The sequence below is a fragment of the Coffea eugenioides genome, chromosome 8 (genome assembly GCF_003713205.1).
Source record: "Coffea eugenioides isolate CCC68of chromosome 8, Ceug_1.0, whole genome shotgun sequence".
NCBI classification, from domain to species: domain Eukaryota; kingdom Viridiplantae; phylum Streptophyta; class Magnoliopsida; order Gentianales; family Rubiaceae; genus Coffea; species Coffea eugenioides.
Window position 1 is genome coordinate 42,162,966 of NC_040042.1, and position 23,009 is coordinate 42,185,974.

The following is a 23,009-nucleotide window of genomic DNA, read 5'->3' on the forward strand; positions in this document are numbered from 1 at the left end:
TTTATCATTGAATTGTGGTGAATGACAATCAAAAAAAGAAAAAAAAAAGAGAGACTTAAGTTACAAAAACAAACTAATGAATAACCCACTTCTTTAATATTAGGAATTTCCATGTTTTTGTCTATTGTTTAAGAGTGTCCTAATTTAAAATCACTTTTGTAAGTGGACTCAATAAATAGTAGATTAGAGGATATTTTAAGGACTAGATATGATATACTAACTCATTTCCACTCCTCCACATCAGCCACGATACCATGCCATGTAATCGGATACGCCAAGTCTAGCATTGCTGGTTGCACACATGCTTCTGTTTTTCCGCCACCCGTGAAATTACCATAAGAGAAACCAGTAAATATAGTAATTGGTTTCATATTACTTCTCTAGGAGCTATCCAATTGGAATTCTAGCGGTAGAAGCAACAGCTAGAAAGGAAGATTGGCCATTTATTTATATTGTCACACTCATATTTCTGGTAGTACACTTGAAAAATGAACTTTACGATAAATTATTCACGAAAAAAAAAACCGGTAAAAGAACAATGTTGAGACGCTTCCCAGGCCAAGGGGAAAACCACACTATGATTTCCTATATGCCAGCCCCGTCACTACATCTTCAAGATTTTTCTCATTTTGAATGCTTTGGACCCACTTTGCATTGATATGAACTCTCTCTATGCTCTGCTTCAAGGTCCTGGCAATAAACGGCTTTATGCGGCTTGCGAAAAACTCCTCTACTTCTGCTGCCTTCTCATAGGAGGAAAACTACAGAGAGCAGAATACAAAAGGCATTAGCAGGAAAACTAATTCAACTGCGTTACCATGAGATAATGCAAGGAAATCAAAGTACACATGGAAGACTCACCGGCGACACAACTGCACTGATGAAACGAGTAACCAAAAATCCAGCACCGTAAGTTTTAACTATCTGGTCCCAATTATCCTACATTTGCATGGAAAGAATATAGAACCATTAACATGATAATTTACACCAAATTACGAGTCTGTTATAGTTGGATACCACTTACTTTCAGCCATTTCCAAGCAATTTCACGTCCCTCTCTACTAACACCAAGCCCGTGAACAACATCTTGACTTCGCACCTGCATCCAGTACACAGCTTAGAAAAAGAATTCTAAGACAATTTAGATACCAAGGAACTTTAAGGACAATAATATGAAACTGCCACTCTTACACAATAGCCAAACAAATCCATAATACCTCAGAAGACAATAAGAAGTTGAGAATTTCAAGAATGACTTCAGGATCCTGACATGATCCCAGTGAGCCTAAAAGAACAAGAATTAATGTAGTTTCAGAAAAATAATTAACTACCACATATTATCATCAGCATAAGTCGGTGAAAAAAAGTCACCTAGTATTCGTGTTTTCTCCTGGCTGAGGTCAGACTCTCTGTAAACTCTCAAAAGAGAATCGTAGCATGACCTGTTTGATTTACTAACTTTCTGCATTACGGCCACAAACACAGCCTGTAACAAAACAATTTTGGCCTATGACTTCCAGGACTCAAAATATAGCATAAACTTAATATCCAGATAAATGCTTAATTTTGTTACCCTTCGCAAATCTGGTGGAAGAACAGGTGTATCTCTATCATCCAGGAATATGCTGAAGCGCCTACTTGCTTCTTTTTGAGTCTCTTCATGTCCAAATAGAGCCAGTGCAGTCAAGAGTTCACCCCGCAACATGGCATCTAGATGGCTCTCCCCAGGCTTGGGATCCCAACCTAGTCTCCTGCAGCAAAAGAATAAAAAATAAATATAAAAATAAAACTTACAGTGTCATCATTCAGATTGCATCTTAAGTAGGCCAATTTATGATCTTGGTATGCTCCAGATGAAAACTTACAGAAGTCACCTTCTGGTCTCAAGGATGTATTCATTTATTGCAGCTACCGTATTGCATAAACCAACGATAGAAAATATCATACTTGTCTCGTTATGGATGCAAATAACTATAAATCTCTTGGCCAAATGGCACCGGATCACCAAAAACAGTACTATTGTCTAACATATTTTCTTGTAGCATTCGCTAATAAGCATGTCCACACATGTTGAAAGTCATGTACTACAGAACACAGCAATATGGTTGTAAACACTGTCGAAAATGCTGGCAGATGTGGAAGTAACAGCACTACATCTGTTAAGGAGCATACCCTGCAGAATACTGGAAAAGATTGATGAAAAAAAGTTTAATGTTATCCAGTAGCTGAGGAACAGCATCGGCAGCAACTCTTGCAACCTTAGCACTTATCTGCAAGAATTTGAAACAGACAAGGGAAAAGGTAATCAGAGGTAGAAGCACGCTTGAAGCAAAAAACCACTTACACTAAGGTATAGGACGTACACTAATCAAGTTAGACAAAACAGTGTAATCAATCTCCTCCTTGTAAGCACCCATCAAGGCAAGCAGAGAGGCTAAGGACTGCTGACATGCCATCGACAAGGCATATGAGTCATCCAAAATTCCTGTTTAAATGAGTTATTGCTGTTGAGTAACCCTTTTCATTTTATGGAAATTTGGCAAACTGGAAAGTATTTTAAATCAAAGTACCATATCGATCCATGGTTGACAAGTACTTTTTCTCGATTGCATGTCTTAGTCTTGCTGATAGATCGTCATCATATTTTACACGGTAGAAACCCGCCTGGTCCAAATTGATTTTCACCCAAGAACTGCTTTTAGACACTGAGGCACCTAACAATTCTTTGATATCATGAGCTTCAGATTTTGCTTGCAGTAAAAAGCTTTTATGAGAATCATAGGATCCACAGCACAGAGTTACTGGAACAACCCATTGACCATCTCCAGGAGAACCGCTAAGTAAAAAGTGTGACTGCCATTAATTGGAACATATTAATACTGAACATCCAGAAATTTCAAAGCACCTAACATGCTGCACTATATGAAACATCGTGGTTAAGCAATGTATATCAAGCTCCAATTTGGCAGCAAAAGCAGTCATATAGTTAGGTCAGTCCGGAAAACCTGCTCCAATTCCAAAATCTGGTCTTTCAACTTGGCAGAGACAACTGGATATCCTTTCTGCTTAGTCCACGAATTCATTAGCTTGTTCACAGGCTCTCCAGATGACTCCTCGAGGACAGACCACAAATCTTCTGTTTTTGCATTTGAGCAAGCATATTTTTTAATGTATGAAGCCAGTGCCCTCTGAATAAAGTTAATAAAGGAAGGGGAAAAAATTGTCAATTTACAATTAAGTGGATAGTTGTCGTTGGACAAGTAAATCAAGATTAAGAACCAATGTGAAAAGAATCAGCTATGAACAACAAATGATGCCAGAGCCCCTTCCCTAGTCGGATAACGGAGATTTGACAAAGCGAATGTCAAACAGATGGAATCCTGTCGTAGCTTTGCTTCTGAGTAGAAATTTTCTTGAAGAATCAAAAGAATTGACCAGCACGGTCTCTTGTGTTTTTTTTTGTTCTTTTTTGGCTTCATTTACAAGTGAAGGTCAGAGATTGCTTTATCTTGTGTTTTAGTGTCGGAGAAGAGCATCAAGATATTGACTGCTCTCACTTGTACAAGAGTTTCCTCATGACCAGCCCATAATGCAACTTAGTGTCACTGCCCGTTGTATTAATTATGTCCATGCTATGCGGTGACTTTTAAAAGATACATGAATCACACAGCATGGTGAAGGAGTCACTCTTGCGGAAGAAAGTTTCATCAATAGGAGCATTCTTTTAAGATACGAGATTTCAGTGGAGTGTTCGATGACTGGCTTTATCATCAGGTCATGAAGGATACTGTTTCCTGGGGTAAAGAACCATGAACTAAGTCATATTTTAAATGAAAAGATTCTGCTCAAGGAAAGAAGCCAGGATGAAGCCCCTATATGGTTTAGTTGTATCTTCTGTATCAAGAATTAAGGCATATATCTTAAGACCCAGGGAATTTAAAATAGCGGCATTCAACAAATCTTTTGCTAGACATATTTGCTCAATACATAGCTGATTGCTATATTTTTCTAGATTGACATGCTAAACAGCAACCTCCCATTGGGCCAATGGAATGCCCCAACTACATGGTTGTGTTATTCTATATGTGAAGCATGGATATGACTTTTTTGTTTTTATCTCAAGTTCTCACTTGAAAAGTTGGTGCGCGCAATGACTCACCACACGCTAGACTTCTCACTTCTGATTACAAACATTTTCCATGTAGCTTTCTAACAATTGAATTATGGATGATCCAAAGAGGGGAGGAAGGAAAAAGATGAACCTGAAAACATTCAGCACCAAGATAGCTCTGTAACATCCGAATCACAGATGCACCCTTTCTGTAACTTATTGAATCAAAAATCTCATCAATCTCAGCAGCATGATTTATGTCTACCTGCAAAGAAGGAAGATTTCACGACATGAGAAACATCAAACGTTTCAAGGGTAAAAACAGTAAGCCAGGCTCATTCACCTCAATTGGATGCGATTCTGAAAGCCCGTCCAACCGAAGTCCCTCGGTACTTTCGTCAGTAAATTGAGTCCAAATTTGCCATTCTGGGAATAAAGCATCAGCTGCTAAATAGCTAACCTGAACCCAAAAGGATAATAAAAATAAAAAAGAAAATGCATATGTCAATAATCATACAGGAATGACTGTATATTTCAAAAGCCAATATTTTCCAAACAGATGTACCCATGTTGCAAAGCCCTCATTTAGCCATAGATGCGTCCACCACTCCATTGTCACAAGATTGCCAAACCACTGGTGTGCAAGTTCATGGGCAACAACAGTTGCAACCTAAAGGAATCAATAATTTATTCATTCAGACAATTAATTGACAAACAAGCAAAACTCCAGCAATGAAACCACGATTTTCAGCACATTCATAAATCACGATACCCTCTGCTTGTTTGCAGCTGCAGAGTGTTTATCATCATATAGCAAAGCCGTTTCTCGATATGTAACTAGACCATAATTCTCCATCGCCCCAGCAGCAAAATCAGGGATTGCAATCATGTCTAATTTGGGAAGGGAATATGGCAGAGCAAAGTACCTGGAAGTGTGAAGCAAAACCAAAATGCATTGGAAAAATGTAGTCCAAGAACCTAAATAGATAATTTTAAGACATGCTGAAATTAAACAGAAGTGAATAAGAATATATAAGTTCCCAATAAGCACAAATGAATTGCATAATGCTGAATTATAACAAAATACATCTTAGAGAGAGAGAGAGAGAGAGAGGGAGAGAGAGAGAGAGAGAGAGATGCAACATACTCTTTATATATACCAAGCGTTTTGACTGCAACATCTAAAGCAAATTTCCCCTGATCTACCTTGCCAACCTTGCAGTATACTCGTACAACAACTCCTGCAAGATGTGGTATTTTCTTATCGTGAAACAAAAGAACATTGATGACATAATTAATAAAGCCAAAAAAGAGAAAAAATTTAAATCTATACCATCAGGAGTTTGATCTTCGACATAGTCAAATAAACCAACAACAACCGCCACCAAGTATGTAGACATGATAGGTGACTCCTGATAGGAAACTGTCTTAAGATTTCCATTCACCTTCTCTTCAAGAACTGGCATGTTTGAGAGTGCAACGAGTTCCGATGGTACTTCCAGCGTTATCTTGAATGTAGCCTGAACATGAAGAGAATTATAATAAGGAAAATCAGGCTATTTCAGAATTCCATATTCAATTAAATCTGGAAATATCATTCAGGCAGTCAATTTCAACAAACCCTGATACTTTATTCAAAAAACAGAAAAACACTTTTAAATACAACACCTAAAAGCAAAAGATACACAACTGATGTACTCTTGCGCAACCTATGATTTTAACCTTGGTAATGGCTAAAATTATGATTGCTAATACATGATATGACATGAAAAAGTGTGCTCTGTCAACAGGTGAGATGACATAAAGTTAAAGATGGAACTTGTAACAAGCAGTAGACCGCCAAAAGATTTGGTGGAATCTTAGCAATTAAGACTATACTTGAGATTGATTCTGTATGTTTCATCCATTTCTCCTCTACTCCCACTTCCCACAATTGATACCTCCTATGTACCTTTCATCCTTATTGACCATATTAAATTAGCCAGCTCCACAGACATACAATAACTGCAGACATCACAGCGCACACAGATATGCAAACATACAGAAATCGCAGAGAGAGAGCAAGCACCTTACAAGCTGGTTCATCCCAGCATGGAAAGCATCGCCTAGCATCCGCTGGTTCAAACTGCGTCACAGCCATGTTCTTTTTCTCTCCATTATGCTCGTAGACACTGAACAAAGGAAATTAAACCCATTACTTAATCAGAAAATTACTTAAAGATACATAAGTACAAAGTATCAGACCATAATTTATTGTTAATGAAAATGTGTGGATAAGTTAAGATAAGAAAATGCAAAGCTTTTACTTGTTAACTGAGAAAGCAAAGTACATAAACACTTTCAGAAACACAAATGCACAAACTAAGTATATGCACCTTCGACTTCTGATCACCTTCTTGAAATTTATTTATAGGAAAATGACTATCTAAATAGATACCTAACAGGCTGAAGATTTGGAGACTCAATTACGAAACATTATATAGACAGACAAAAATAGTATAGGTAAAGAATATTAGGTGGACAAGTACACACAGCCATGTGAATACTTTTCAAATGCAGCAGCAGAAGCAGTGGCAATGCCAATCATCATTTTACTTGGATTCATTGGTTTTAATAGCTTTACAATCCGCTTGACAATTGCTGTGCTAAGAAATTGTATAGAATGAGTGCAATTTATTTGGAATTTTGTTCCTACACTGCTTCTTTCCTCTTCGTAGGTGAAAAAAGTTAAGCTTTTTGTTAACGAGTTTTCTAAATGAATGTAAACAGACTATGGATTCTTAGGACATACATTCGTATTATATGTTTTTTAAGCAAAAAGGAATGTAAATCCTTCAGATTTTCTGCCATAAACAAGATCTCACATGCATTTTTACAATTACATTCCGATTCTACAATCCATTCCTTTATATGACCGTAATTTGATCTTCAAGAGAACCCAGAAAATTCAGGTAAAAGGACTTTTATGGAATTTTGCTTTCTTTTGTTACCAAATATATAATGATGAGTACTAAAAGAAACACAGTAACAGGAAAGAGAATCATTTTTTACACCCGTTTAGAACATTTCCACAAGGGGAAACAAAACTTTACTCTGAATATACCACAACTCTACAAAGGGTAGAAACTCTCAATGGAAAACACAAACTTTGAAAAGTCAGTTGAAAAAACTGTCTTATACAACCTCCATCACTTAACTATGGGCACATAAAGGTGAGAAACGAGCCTGGAAAAAATTTGAAATAACAGATAGCAATTGCATTGGTCAACACAACAAAGCATTTGAAAAAGATACACCCAATCTCACCGTATTGACCAGCATATGATTAACGAGGAACCTCCCCCTCCCCCCCTCCAAAAAAAAAAAAAAAGGTGAAAAAAAATGCACTACTAAGACCTGAGATATGCAAGCATAAACAGAAATCTACTAAACTCACACATGGATGCATAACCTAATAATACGTAGTGTGTTTACTTACGCACACAGATAAAAAATTGAGTTATCAATGTGTTATATTGGTTTATTTATTAACCTGAATACGGAAGAGAGAAAAGTAAGTTCAGAAATACCTTCTGTAAAAGCCTTTCATCCTGTCATTTAGGGTTCCATCAAAGGCAATACTCAAATTCCCAACTCCGATCGGCAAACTCTCAGCGAACTCCAGCACCAATATCTCATCCTCTTCGCACAGGTCCACGGCCACCGCGTCGAAAGCCTTAACTCACAGAAACACCGGCCAATCATGATCGATTGCATCCAAAAAGGCAAAAACAGAGCGCATGAGGAATTTAAACAAAGCAATGCAAAGGAAAGCAACTTTAAGAAAATCATAAATACTAGGTACCTTGTTGGAAGAGGATGTGAAATGAACGGAGTTGGCGCGGACGGAGAGGTCGGCGGCATTGAGAACGAGGAACTTAGTATCGGAAACGACGTCGACGGAGATGTCGACGGTGCCGGAGAATTTGCAAGCGGTGAGGTCGGGTTTGAGCTTGAGATCGTAGCGTTTGGGCAGGGCGAATTTGGGTAAGCGAGGTTGACGTTTGAATTGCTGGTATTTGCTGTTGGTTGTTTCCTTTTCTGCCATGGCAAATGAGAGTGTGAGCTCAGAAAGCTGTGTAGAATTCGATTTACACTGGAGACGGATGGAAGGATGGATAATGCATGGATATATATAGGGGCAGTTGCGTACTGTTTAGGGAAAGGGAATGTGTGAAAGTGACACTCCGCCCTTTCCTTCTTAAAATACTCACTCTACTCTAATAACAAAGGTGAAAGACCCCACCAACTAGGTGGTGGCCATTGAATGGCCCAGTGGTTACGATTTTGAGTTACTCTTTTAGGATAATTTCAGAAATCTCCTCTGACTTTTCTGACGATTACGGTCACCTTCCCTAAACTTTGAAAAATAAGTACTTACTGCCCTTAATGATATGAAGGAACTATGGATAACCTTCACAGATTTACAAATTTCAAGTGGAAATGAGTTTGAAAGAGAAAAATAGAAATTCCTTTTTGGCAATACTTCTTTATCTTAAAACTCTAATGTCATCTAATCTAGTACATTATATTTCATTTCCAATTTTTCTGACTAGATTTATTAATCAATTTACAAAAAAGTCGATCAGCCAATTAAAGAGGCATTTGTTAAAATAAGTATCTTCAAAATTTACTTAATCAAGAAAAATATCCAAAGCACGAAAAAAGAATGTTTTCATTGTTTGGATTGCCATTTTCCTCAGAAAAATTACTACGTTTTCCGTGAACACATTTTCCTATCACCTTTTTACCTCACATATATCAAATCGCTACAGTAATTTTTTTACAAAAAATTCAGAAAAATGTAATCCAAACGGGGATTAGAAATTTTCCAACAACAAAAAACTTAATTGAAATTTTCACCTAATGAATAACAGTAGTGATAGTTGGCTTTTTCATCATTTAATTTGTTTTACACATCATAGAGGAGTAGTATTAGATATTCATTGGAATTTTTTTTTTTTTGCTCACATCACCAATTGTTACCAAAACATACTCTGTAGGGGAGGTTTTCATAATTTTTTAAACCTCAGGGGAGGTGACTGCAATTATTAAAAACCTTCCCTATTTTTTTAAGCTGAATTTTTTCTTTAATAAATTGCATTTACAGGGACTTGAGTTTCAATAATTATCAATAATTATGAGTAGGGGTCAACTAACAATTCAATTTTGCAAGTTAGTCATCCATTTATACGGTAGGAGTTCAAATTCCATAAGCTAAAACTTCAAAAAAAAAAAAAACATAAAAAATGTGTCAGCGCACCTCTTTGGTCTAATACGCATTTTTCATAGTTTTAATTCCATTAAGCGACTTGATTTTTTTATATTGATCTTTATTCTCCTCGATGATTCTTGACAATTGGTATCTGCACTTTAATATGTATTCGTTAAAAAAAAAATATAGATGCTTTTTGTCTAAATTCTGATTCCTGCTGTAGGGTTAAAGGACAGACATAGATTTAAATGGAAGCACCCCACAAATCAGGGCTAAGGAGCAGAAAGACTAGGAAAGCAGGCCAAGGTAAAATCAAGTGGATGCTAACCCAATAAACCAAGAAGAGGGACAATAAAAGATGAAGTTGTCATGGCTTAAACTCCATTCAAAGCAAGGGAAAATGCTAACCAACCAAGGCAGTGAATTAAAACCCTTACTGGGGGAACAGCATCACATAGGTTATGTACCATTACCTTTTTTTTTTTTGTCGATATAATAGATTTTATACTACAATTACTCCTACTCTCTACACTAAGGGAGGGGGATCTAAAGAGGTGAAGGAGAATTTCGTGAATCACCTTCGATCGAGACGGGTTTTATATTTCAACTACTCCTACTCTACACTAAGGTGAGAGGGACTTAAAGAGGTAAGGAGAATTCGGTGAATCACCTCCGATCCAGACGGGTTCTATATTACAACTACTCCTACTCTACACTAAGCGGTGGGGGACTTAAAGAGGTTAAGGAGAATTCGGTGAATCATCTTTGATCCAGACGGGTTCTATATTACAACTACTCCTACTCTTCACTAAGGGGAGGGAGACTTAACGGTGAATCACATCGGTGAATCACATAGGTTATGTACCATTTCTTACAACTACGTGGCTAGTTATCTTTTGAGTCTTCAGTGAAAATTGTAACTCGTCAATGATTAATTTTGTAATTAAATGTAATTACCAAAATACTTATTGGGTGTCAAGAGCCTCAGGACATCCAATTTCGTGATTGAAAAATTGAGTTCAAACTTCACACCAGCTGTAAGATATAAGCCTAAAACCTGCAATGATGCAACGAAAAAAGATGAAACAAAAGAGTTTAAGAGGATATAACCGTGCAACATGTTTTGGTTGATGTCAAGAAAAGTTTTTCTTTCCAATTGGTATTTCATTTTTATAGCTGATCAGTAATTATATGCACTGTATAACCAAGACATACAAATACAAGACATTATTGTCATTTTTGGAAGGAGTGACTTGTCAACAAGATGGACAAGTGGTCTATTAACATTTTGTAAAATGGTTTGCGACTAACTTTCACGTCAGGATTCATGCTCTTCTTTTGTTGCTTCGTTAATCAAGATGTAGTGTCCTATACGGCCAACTTACATTAAAAAATTAAAAAAGAGCTAGATTAAAGATGAAGTAAGTAAATTGAGAACCTTAATGAGGGAGAGAAATAACACTTAGAAGTGGATTCTCAGTCCAATTAGCGTGGAAGGAATGGAAGACAGAAAAAAAAAATTTGGACCATTTCTCGATTTGTGCGTGTCATCCTTGCGCAGGGGCCATGCTAATCTTCTCTGTATCGTTCCAATTTTATCGGATGTCCCCGAAGGGACGTCCATGATGATGAAGGCGCAAATAAATAAAGGGGTTTGTTTGCCTCTCTCCTTTCGATGTGGGGCAAAAGATTGTTGGAATTTTTGAGCACAGGGTTGTCTAATCTAATGGGCCTATGTCATTATCGATTAATGGCTAATGGACTTTAACTCTTTTCATGCCCATGTTTCTTGTTGAATTGAGTCATTTACTTTTAACTGTTATTCCCCTGGTTTGCTGAGGCTATCAACTTCCTTCTACTCATTTTATATTTACGAGCACTATATGAAAGTAATTTCACCGAAAAAAAAAAGAACAGGAAAGTGTAATATGTGAAAGAAGAGATGAATTAGTAGAAAAGAAGCAGTAAAAGATTGCGGGACCCTATAAGCTTCAGCCCAAAGTTCTGACGCTGAGGTCTCCTCTGCAGTTTCTTGAGAGTGGGAGAAAGAAGCGGCAGCTAGAAAGTATAAGACAGGAAAGAATTGCAGCAGGAAGGCGGATAAAATAAGTGCTGCTAATTAAGCCAGAATTTGTTGTTGTTTAACATGTGTTTGTAGAAAAGCCTCAAAAGAACTTATATGGCAATACTGAGGGAGAAAAAGAAAACATCTTTAGCAACTTCACCTTGTGCCCATCTTAGAGTTGCTTATCACAACTGCTTCAACAGGTATAAAGATTCTTACTTTTTCACTTCTGCCCTTGAAATTTATGTTGTTATTATTCTCATTTTTCTATTTGCTTTCTTAAGCAAGAAAACAGGGTTCTTTAGTGTATTGTTTATCGATTTGTCCAAAGAGGGTTTGTTTCACTCTGTCCCGTAGCCTCATTCTTGTTTTTGTTTATGAAAGTGCAGATGGTATTCTGAGAAGTTTTTGAAGGGTCAATGGGACAAAGAGGAGTGTGTTTCTGAGTGGCAGAAATACAGGGAGTGTTTATCTGTAAGCTTCTTATTCATTTATTTTCAATTTTGGTCTGGATGGCAGATGATTGAGATTAGTCATCTGGTAGATTTTGTTTTGTTGTAAGAGTTTTTTGCATCTTATTTTCCAGCAACATTTAGATGATAAGCATTTGAGTCGATTCTTGGAAGCGGATGGCATTGTAGATTTGACAAATCAAGCCGATTCTAAAAGGCACGATGGTGCTCCCAAATGACTTCTTGTTTTTACAAGATTGTGATTGAGGTTGTTGCTGAAATTGCTGTTTTACATTCTTTTAGTTTCCTTAAAATTGTTTATGGTTGAAGAGTTATATCCTTTATGTGACTAGTACCATGCATGACTGATATGGGAAAGTTGTTGGATTTAATGTAATTGAGTGAGATCATCTTGATGATAAAAAGTTGTATGTTATAGTACAAACTTTTCGATTAAATGACTCACTGTATTTGGGATTGTCAAGCTGCTGGCACAATGGTACATCTGTTTATCGCGCGAGTGTCAAAATCTGATGTGCTAGCCATCTAGAGTGGCTTTAACTATTTAAGCGTTACTGGAATCGTTAACTAGTGATAAATTTTCTGCCAGGTTGATTAGGGAAATAAAAACTGAAAAAACATCATTTACACATAGGAATGGGAATCTGACAAGGATCAACCTTCTTCTTCTGATTTAATTGTTGAACTTACTTTCCTGTTCCTTCAAGTATAGCTTCAGTTTTTAGACCTTCATTTTGGAAAGTTTCAGTTAGAATACATTTTACTGAAGTACAATGGGAACCCAAAATAGGATGTTGAGGTGTTTGATGTTTTGTCATTCAATATCTTATCTGACACTGGCTTTCCTACAGAGGTTCTTTTTTCTTTTTGCATTTTTTTTATTTTGATTTCCTGTAAACATTTCAGTTGCTGTTTTTTATGATCAATAATTTGTTGAAGTCCTATTGTTTTCCTATCAATTAGCTGGACTTTTTGCCATCCTAGGGATATACATCACCCTGTAGTACTGCCTTGTTTATATTATCCTTTACTAGCTCTGCAGTGGGGTATTGTAGGTTACTACGCTCCCAATTTGAGCATAAAAATTGAAGGTTATATAAGCTTTTTCACACTTTTGAGATAAGATCTTTGTAGCAGAGCTTTCTTTCAAACTTACTCACATGGGCATAGACACGGATACTGCTGCCTTTCTTATTATCTGCCAGAATATGGTCAAGCTATTAGGTCTATAAATTAGTGTGAATAATTGGCACCCAAATCGAGAAAGGAAACTATGAAAGGAAATTCACTGCTTGGTATTGCATTTGCACGTAAGGCAAAACATTAACAGCTATGCTCTTATCAAGTCTTGTCCTTTACTATCTAAGCTAGCATGATCCTGTCTGGTCTTGGTTTTGAGCTTGAGCTCAGTTTGTAGATAATTTTTCTTTGTGATGATATATTTGGGGCATTCCAAACCTCTGAGAGATTACGAACAGTGAGATGCCAAATTTTTTGTTACATTGCACAATCTTCAGCTTGAAAGTTGCAATGTGAAACCAATTTTTTTTTTTTTTTGGATGCTGCAGTTTTACGAGGGCCAGTCTGGCGGTCTCTTATGACTTACGTACAAAATTACTTTTTTTGGGTTTTCAAAATTCCATCCCTCACCAGGAAAATGCTTTAGGTCATGCATTTTGGACTTGAGGGCCACTCTCGTAGAGCTTAATTTTCATTTATCAATTACCACAGTACTAAGCTCTTTGAAGAAGGTTTTCTGAAGTTGATTTCAGCAGCATTTGGTTTTTCATTTTTCTCAACGTTTCTTGGAAGAGTATTACGTGCTCAATCTCTCTCTCTCCCTCTCCCCCTCCCCCTTCTTCTTTCTTCTTTTTGCTTTCTGGCTTTACTATTTTAAAACAGTAATTCGTTCTAGTCTTATTGTGAAACAGTAATTTGTTCATCAAATTGTTGCAGTATTGACTTGACTCAATTTTCTTCCTTTCAGATTGTTTTATTAACGGCTAACTAGGAATGAGTCTTATCTGCCTCTCATATGGTATTCCAGTTGTCTGTAGCATCGTGAACTTGTGGTAAGGGTTCTTAATTCATCAGTAAGGATGCAGCTAGTGGTAAGGAAGTTTCCAGCAAACTTACATAAGCAGAAACCCAAGTTCTTGGTCTGAGAGTTGGACCAATATTCACTTCATAGTTTTGAGGCAGGCATTCATCGACCGAGCTGGCCTTCATGTTGTAATGATGTTAATGCTTGTTGTTTAGTCTAATTACATATCGCATTCATCCTGTTGTCTAGGCGATCTCTCTTTTTTGTGGACAATACCAGGAAAATTATGTTATTGGGTTTAAACTTGTGTTTCTTCAAACCTTTTTGGTTAATCCTTGGGGAGAGGAACAACGAGATACTGAGCCTATATGAACTTTGTTTCTTTACATTCGTTTCAATGTTCTGCTCATTTCCAGTCAAGCCAAAAAGCAAAAGAATGAGCGGCATATTGAAATGCTGTTATTGCCAAGGCACCAATGCCAAGCCACTCACCCTCCAATTTTACGAACAAATCTGACAACCATGGTTCAAAGTCGCGGTCGCGGTCCGGAACGTTCCACATCGGTTTCGACATATCGGTTGCGGTCTCGGTGAGACACAAATTTTAAAGCATTTAATATTCTAAAAATTGTTAATAATATAAAAAAAGTATGTTAAACAAAAATAATAAAAAAAATAGCAAAAGAAAATTTGTAAAATGTACTATTTTTATACATATTAAACACAATAAGTACTTTAAATTATTTAAGACAATGACATCACAAATAAAATCAAAATAACATAGACCACAATTTTAAAACTAATAAGTGCAAAAGTAATATCAACCATTAACAATACAAACTAATGATTTATTTATAGCATAAAGTTGGAAGATTTGATCAATCTCCTGCCAAAAATAAAAAGAAATCATATTAAATAAAAGGCAAATATATAAAAAGATATACTAGTACTTTTTATTTTTGTACCTGTTAGAGCATCCACAATGCTATTACACTTTGTGGAGTGTAATCCACATGCCACGTCAGCATTCCACTTTCTCCTCTTTTATTACACTTTCACTCACAATGGATTACACTCCACAAGGTGTAATAGCATGGGTCCACAATTAATCAAATATTTATTTTAATAATGCATAACTCATATCCCATAAATAAATAAAGTAATTTTAAAACTAATTTTGTTATTTTTAAAAAATAAAGTACTAACTTTCGTTAAATTTTGTACATTTTGAATTTTTTTATTTTCTAAAAATGATATTATTAATTTTTAAGTTTGAATAATATATCTTTTTCTATGTTTCAAAAATAATATATTGTTATTTTTTTAAAAATAATTATGTAGGAAATTAAACAAATATTTGATACTTCAAATGCGAAGATATCATAATAATCCATACTTAATTAATAATTCGGAATGTAATTAGTTGAACTCCATAACATAATATTACATAAGTTAAATCAAATAAAATACAAATAATAACAAAATGAATACTAGGCCCACATTGAGTGAATACAAATAATAACAAAATGAATATTGGGTGCCGTTGGAAATGCTGAAATTGTACCGTTGCCTAGGCCCACATTCTGAGAATTACACGCATCATACATGTGATGCGTGTAATCTCCATGACACGGCTCCAATGGGGAGCCGTGTCATGGAGTGGTGTAATGGGGGTGTATTACACCCCCATTGTGGATGCTCTTAATACCAAGTAGAATGACGATGTGATTCAAAATCACCCTCATTTCTCGATAAATGGTAAAACAGATGTGGAAGTGGCATAGAACCTTGGGTAGATAGTGTATAAGAGTTATCTGGTGTATTTACTGGATGTGAGGATTGACTAGATGTTCCATAATCACTAGATGGAAGAACTTCTAGATTGGAGATGAATTGCTGAGTATGATGGTAGTATCCAAACCCTCGATAGTTAACACTATCGCTAGTACCATATGATACAGTAGAATCATGACCATAAAACCCAATGTTATTGTAATCAAAAGAAAAACCATCAAGAGATTTATCTATTTCTTTTTCATAGCATCCACTACCATGAATGCTAGTAGACCTTTCGACCTGTCCAGATCCATTAAATGGCCGATATCTACTGTAATAGTCAGGAGTGATTCCATATGATTGGTCATAGCCATATCCCAATTGACTAGTACTGCAGTTTTGGCTAGATTCATGCTCATAAGTTGGGTGTATACCCAAATTTTACATTTGATCATCGATTCCTCTATATCTTTGTGACCCTGAATGGTGAGAGAAAGCATCCTCACTTGAAAATTGAGTTAAATTATTGAGAAATTGACGTTGTGCTTCTATGTCAGGACGATAGCCATGATCAGTATCTTGAGTGGCATAATAATTATCTTGTCCTTGAGCCTATGACATACCTTCTATTTGTTGGCTATCTTGATTGTAACCACCACCATGCTTGAAAGAATTGTTCCATCCATCTCCATTGTCACCGTTGTCATCATCATTATTACCGCTGTCACTTTTATTCGAAGATGATGAAACAGTATGCTTACTGGTTTGTTTAGTCTTACTTTTTTATTTCCTACTTGATGATTTTGCAAGACCTTTCTTATTTTTTTTGGTAATATATTGGGACAGTGTATCACCAAAACCATTATTGTCATGTTTTTGATATTCACTACTTTCTAATTCAGTTTGATGAATGCCCTTATCCAACCAATCCAGATTATCTTCAGGCAATGTGGGTTGTTCATTTTCTCTTGTCCAATCATCCAATATATCATCTTGGTGAAAAATGTGATTCAAGTCAATTGAGTTGTAGAAATCATCCGTATCGGTGTTTCGGTATTGGTGTAGAAATCATCAGTATCAAGTCAATTATGTCTGGTGTTTCGGATGAACTTGTCCCAATTATGTCTTGTAATAGAATAGGGAAACACTATGATTAATCTAAAGAAGGCCCCACGAAATCTTTTATGACGTGCCCATCACTCGCATCTCTTTCCTTATATGAAGGAGCGTCAGTACTAGCATACTTGACAGGAGATTGACACAGACGGTATAGAGGTATCCGGATTTCCCTTTTTTAATCCTTTTTTTCTAAAGGTTTTATTGAATTCAACTTGACTCGGGATAATTCGGAGTGACTCGACCATTTCAATCCGTTGCGGTGACGTCTCGACCGATTTTTCGGCGAGTCAAGTATCTCGGTATCGTTTCGTCACGGTATCGTATCGGGAGAGGCCGAGACGCCGAGTCACGACTCGGCCGAGTCTTCAAACCATGCTGACAACAGATGGTAAATCTTTCATTTCAGCAACTTATCTTCGAGATCATTTCCGCTTTGTGCAGTCATTCCATGTGTGCCCATATACAGTGAGATGTACAATTGTTTCTAGAAATGGGATCTCTGTGTCTTAATCTTTGATAACATTGACCATATAATGCATTAACTAGAGTTAAAAAGTGAACCAAGCAACAAATCGTGAATCAGGGGTGTCCAAATGCAATAAGTTTTGATGCTCCCAAAACCAACAGATAACATAAGACTTTGTTTGCAACTGTTGGAAATTTAATGTCCAAAGAAATTCCTCATTACTTGTTCATTGATGGGAAAAGGTGGTCATCTTGCACCCCATTGGCACAAATCTAGAATCACTTATTACAAATTCCCATGGTACGCGTATGAATCAGCAAGATTTTTTTCCCTTGAGCTATGGACTTGAGAGTTTCTTCTTGAACAGGAAATGTACAACCATCCATTCTTCTCCATCGTTGTACCCAAACAATTCTGCTACTGCAATAAAGAAAGTTCTCCAATAGACGGTCCATTTGACGGCTGAATCCTTACCATATGTTGACTGCATTATTGGGGTTATAGAACTCAAGTTCTGGTCCATTCTTTTAAGCCATTCCTCACTGCAAGAGGATATGCCCAATGAGTTCATATAGTCTTAGGATACCGGTCACATGTGCCAGAGCATATCCAGATAAATATGTGCTAGAAAAGATTAATGCTGAATATTTGCAGATTTTCTTGAACAGAATAGATTTGGTTAGGAAAATGATTCCATCATGTATTCCATTTGCCAACTTAACACACGAATGGCTAATGCATACCTTGTCTGTGCATAGTGTTTCCCATTCACTAGCCAATGATTGACTATAGAAACATCATCCTGCATGAAGAAAAGCATCATATAAAAACATCTGAGCAATGAAATTCGTCAAGTAAAGTCACCATCCGAATCGCCAAACTGAATAACATACAGAACGCTGGCAACTATGCATAAAGTGGATGAGAAGGTCTTATTGCATTATGCACGCAAAACAGTGAAAGATGAAGGAACAAAGGGCAAGACTATTTGAACAGTAGCTAGAATAACCTCATCATGCAAGATTTTCTAAAACAGAAGCCAGAAGCAATCAGATAACAGAGGTCGAGCGTTCAAGTCCCATAACACCAGAAGCAATCATGGGAAAAGCTCACCTGAAAGTAAAGGAGTAGGTTTGCTGCAGGCATTGTGCCTCCCGTAAAGAAATACCTGGTAATCCAATCATCATCACTCACATCCTACAAATTACAAATTACAAGATGCATAAAAACCGATACTCAAAATCAAAAAAGAAAGGTAAAAGAAAACAAGAAATTAGAGAAACATTCTTGTACTGAACTCTTGAGATATTACAGCATTTAACCAAGGAAAAGACAGAGATCATAATATTACCTCAAAATGGTAAGCAAATGCTTTATGGCAAAAGTGATGAACAAAAAGAAGACCATCTGGTTTCAACCACGCTGATATCTTCTTAAGAAGATCCCTGTAGTTTTTCATATGCTATCCCCAACCAGGAAAACAATAATATAAGGAAAGAAAAAATTTGACTAGTTATGACCTCACATACAAAGGTCAAATCCTGCACCAGGAATACAATCAGCATTTACCTCAAACATTTCAATCGAAAATATCCGGTCATAGGATGCTTCCATTTCAAAAGTGCTAATATCTGCAACAATAATCTCCACGTTCTGTAGCTGATGATCTCTATGGTTCAAAAAGTTGGTCTGATTAAAATCTCTCTCCACAAAAACACAGATAAGGTAAACAAAATTTTCAAATATGACGCTCTAAAAATTCACGAATAAAAATACCAAAAATCCCAAAGTCAGCCATCTAGAAAGAAGAAAAAATGCTGGTTAAGACCAAGTCTCACAATTGTGCCATAAATAGAGTCACTAAGAGACCAAGAAATGGTTCTTACAACAGGCTTCCAGCTGATTTAGTGTTACACCAACAAACATGCCACGGAATCTTTTTTCTGATTAGAGATGAAAGATGTCGATGAGGCGACTTCTAATGAGTCCTCAATTTTGAAGTTACCACATTGTCTGCATTGATATTATGGTCGAGTATTTCACCTATAACAAGTCAAAATTAAGAAAAGTACCGGCACTGCTCCTCAATGTGTGCTTTCTGGGTTACTGAATTGCAAATCCCTGTAACCTTGCAACTGCTATACTTTTGTGCTATGTACAGAGCAAGAGATCCCCAACCACAACCAACATCAAGAACAGTATGGCCATCTTTTATTTGTGACCTTTCACAGTATAGCTCCAGCATTGCTTTCTCTGCATCCTCGAGAGTCTTTGACTTGTCCGAGAAAAGACAACAGCTGAAACAAATGATACATGATCATATCATCACCCCAATTCAAATATCAGAAACTTATAACTTTAATAGCATATAGGTGATTGACTGCTTTTTCCAAATCTAGTCACATGTTATAGTCCTCTAAAAAGTGTTAAAATTATAACATGAGATTAAGGGATATCAAACCTTATCTCACCTGGGATAACTGTTTGTACCTCAACTGCTTTTAAAGACATGACCATGAGACAAAATAAGACAAAAAAGACCTGCATAAATTGGGTGCAGAACTGCAAACCTGTATTTCAGATGCTCTCCAAGAACAAGCTTGAAGAAAGAAGTAGGAAGCTCATAATGTTGAGATTTTGGCACCTCAGTCTGGATGGCTGTTGGCATTTCTCTCAAAGCTGAAATAAAGAAGCAACCAATTTGCATGCTTTACAAACATGAAAGCCTAAATATCCTAATCAAGATCAAGTTGAATAGAAAATCTCAAATTAAAGAGTGGCTAACAAAATACATTTCCAATGATAACTAGTTCTGATGGACTAGCACTCTAACTTGTTCAACCTCAATCGCTAGTACAAAATGCTAAAACCCAAGTAAATATGGGATAAATGCACAACAAAATTCACCTAAATCTCTGATGATGGATAATACATTTGGGTGTCTGTGGCAAAGAAGTGCCTATATAAAGGCAATACCAATTCTTCATCTTAACCAATTGAGGTATATAACCTGGTAAACAGCAATAAATTTCAAGCATAAGGCGTCAAGTAGACGTTGCATTATTCCGTCTTCACCATCCAGAGTCCAGACAATAGTGATCAGCAAAATATTTACATAAATTAGCATAGAGTAGCTAAACATTTGATGAATTGTAAAGCCATATTATAATGATATGCTCTAATCACAAATCTTACTCATAGTAGAACCACATAACAATTGACACCACATTTTTCAAGTAAATTATAAGGTAAATGCACATTACTTAAATGACCCTTCAGCGGAACCAACACTTCTGGAGCCAAACAAGATGACTACTAAAAAGATAGAATAAAAGAACCTCAATCCTGCACGAGCCCTTTCGGTTTTCCAGAAAATTCAGCTTTAAGAAGGAAATGTCCATACTGAACCCCATTTTAAGGAAAAATTCAATCTTTTTAACAATCAATCAACAATCAAAAATCCCTTTTTTTGACAATTTTAGAATCCCATATAAGTTGTAGTAATTCATGAAAGGTACATGTGTATCAAGAAAAGTGACAAGCATTAGTGTACTGAATTACAATGCGCGAAGGCAAGGAGGTCAGAGAGTTGTTGTTCAGAAGTGGGCTTGTAACCAGACCGAAGGCGGCCGGCCAAAAGTAGGCGAGTGAGTCTTCTTATGACAGCATCCGGCAATAAATTGCGTTCCAACGAGGCCAACATAAACCGCACAGTAGCATCATAGGGTGCCTGAATTATTGCATCCATTTTCTTTTTCGGGCTAACAGTTCAGGACTTAAGGGAACGGATGCCTCTGCTTTCAGAAATGGAGTGTCTTGTGTTAACTTTAACTCGAAGGAGGAGGAAGAAGAAGAAGAAGATGAGAGTGGCAAAAGAGTCGAGGGAGTTGCTTCAGGCCATCCTCTGCATTATCTGTTGCAATAGAATTTTGGGTTAATTGCAATTAATGCTCTAAGTATACGTTAATTCTCACTCTACCCAATAACTTTTATTGTTTTTCTTTTTCTTTTTTTTTCTTCTGTACGGGAATTATTCAGAAAATGATGATAGGAAAATTCAATATTTGATTAAGTTTTGGGAAATTTATGAATAAGTTATGATTTGACTAGAATACTTATAAGTTTATATCTAAATGATTCAATCAATCTCGTATTAAGGTGCAATAGTGGAATAGCGAATGAATTTTGTTATGAGTGTTTAATCCACATTAGTTAATGTATTTAGTTTGCACCAAGTGATATCGTGTGGGTTATCCTTGTTCTAAATCATCAATTCATTTTAGAAAAATATAGGTTATTATCCTATATCAATTCTTCGAACAATCATTTCTCTTATTCACTCTCCAAATTCTTTGAAATCCTTTGAAATTCTTTTAATTGTTTAGATTATTTAGGAAGTGTTTGAATTTGTAAATAACAAATTATTATAGTATTTAAAATGTATTATGATAATTGGTGAATTATAAATTCAAAGATATCTTAAATAATTTAAACAATTAGAACAATATGGGTAAATTTTAAATTTTTCATCAAAATTTCTCAGTCCAAACGAAACCTAATTAAAAGTCTAATAATTCATAAATCAAATATAAAGCATTACTCTACGGTCCAATTGAGCATTCCGAAGCCACATTGAGCCCTGAGGACTAGAGCTGCAAGCGAGTTGAGTCAAGTCGAATTTTGATCTAATCGAATCGAGTTTTGATTTAGTTTTATCAAGTTCGAACTCGACAAGTTGTCAAAAAGAAAGCTCGAGTTCGAGCTCGAAAAAATAAAAAATAAATAAAATAATATTTTTCTTAATAAATAATAAAATATTAGGGATACATATAATTTTAATATTAAAATTATATATATATATATATATATATATACTTGAGCTCGCGAGTCGACTCACGAATTAACGAACTTAATATTTTTTAGATCGAGTTCGAGCTCAAGTTCAATTTGATTAGTTCGAGCTCGACTCGACTCGAGTTGCGAGCGAGCGGTTCGATTCGTTTGCAGCTCTACTGAGTACCTTGTCCATACCTTTAATACTACTTTTGTTAGGTTCCAGCAATTCGATTACGTTTATAAATCAATTTCGGAAGCCAAAGAAAACTCGGATACCTCTAGAAATCAGACTCGCATCCCTATCAAGGACCACTTTTCCAAAATCAGTAGCTTTCCTTCTCAAAACTCGTCATCAACTCTTAAAAACAAAAACAAAGGCCACCAAACCTTAGGTAGACTCGCATCCCCATCAAGGACCACTTTTCCAAAATCAGTAGCTTTCCTTCTCAAAGCTCGTCATCAACTCTTAGAAACAAAGACAAAGGCCAAACCTTAGGTAGACTAAGTGATGGCACGACACAATCTGAACTATTGAATTTTTGAAATTAGATCTATCCAATCGTAAGTCAAAACAAAATAGCGTTGTTTTGGTAATGCTTCCTCACCAATGCTTCTTTTTTCCTTTTTTTCTGTTAAGAAAATTTGAATCCAAACTTCTTTCTTAACATTTCTGACTCGTCTCACAAAAGGATCAGTTAACCAATCCGTTTTGTGATCAGCAGATTTCGTGGTCAGCTGAACTGGAAAAAGCCCAACTTGATTTGCTTCTTTGTAAGCTTCCTCAAGAGATGAGCTAACATTCTTGATCTTGTTACCCATCTGTAGGCGAAACTAAAGGGGATTTGAGGAAGAAAAAGAAGCTGCA

General features: G+C 36.2%; 3 protein-coding genes and 1 non-coding gene across 4 annotated transcripts; 1 reads left to right on the plus strand and 3 right to left on the minus strand.

Moving 5' to 3' along the window:
- Positions 1-410: 410 nt before the first annotated feature.
- LOC113781670 (aminopeptidase M1-like) lies at positions 411-8,249 on the minus strand. The gene is made up of 19 exons (XM_027327642.1): positions 7,956-8,249; positions 7,681-7,826; positions 6,180-6,282; positions 5,445-5,631; positions 5,259-5,352; positions 4,884-5,037; positions 4,677-4,781; positions 4,455-4,571; positions 4,263-4,376; positions 3,006-3,188; positions 2,571-2,853; positions 2,364-2,485; positions 2,173-2,270; positions 1,574-1,751; positions 1,372-1,486; positions 1,218-1,285; positions 1,025-1,099; positions 862-939; positions 411-761 (listed from the first exon to the last, which is right to left on the minus strand). The coding sequence occupies exons 1-19, from the start codon at positions 8,196-8,198 to the stop codon at positions 576-578; spliced, it is 2,649 nt and encodes an 882-aa protein (XP_027183443.1). The 5' UTR covers positions 8,199-8,249; the 3' UTR covers positions 411-575.
- A 2,631-nt stretch (positions 8,250-10,880) lies between these two features.
- Positions 10,881-10,983, minus strand: LOC113781837. Its single transcript, XR_003469739.1, has one exon. It is a non-coding gene; the product is annotated as a U6 spliceosomal RNA (small nuclear RNA).
- LOC113781142 (uncharacterized protein At4g33100-like) lies at positions 10,881-14,306 on the plus strand. Its single transcript, XM_027327005.1, has 4 exons — positions 10,881-11,633; positions 11,820-11,904; positions 12,017-12,150; positions 13,891-14,306. The coding sequence occupies exons 1-3, from the start codon at positions 11,545-11,547 to the stop codon at positions 12,119-12,121; spliced, it is 279 nt and encodes a 92-aa protein (XP_027182806.1). The 5' UTR covers positions 10,881-11,544; the 3' UTR covers positions 12,122-12,150; positions 13,891-14,306.
- A 3,106-nt stretch (positions 14,307-17,412) lies between these two features.
- Positions 17,413-21,209, minus strand: LOC113781365 ((S)-coclaurine N-methyltransferase). Its single transcript, XM_027327284.1, has 8 exons — positions 20,870-21,209; positions 19,879-19,987; positions 19,381-19,605; positions 18,878-18,977; positions 18,660-18,770; positions 18,422-18,505; positions 18,052-18,110; positions 17,413-17,850 (listed from the first exon to the last, which is right to left on the minus strand). Exons 1-8 carry the CDS (start codon positions 21,054-21,056, stop codon positions 17,646-17,648), a joined length of 1,080 nt encoding a protein of 359 aa, XP_027183085.1. The 5' UTR covers positions 21,057-21,209; the 3' UTR covers positions 17,413-17,645.
- Positions 21,210-23,009: the final 1,800 nt, after the last annotated feature.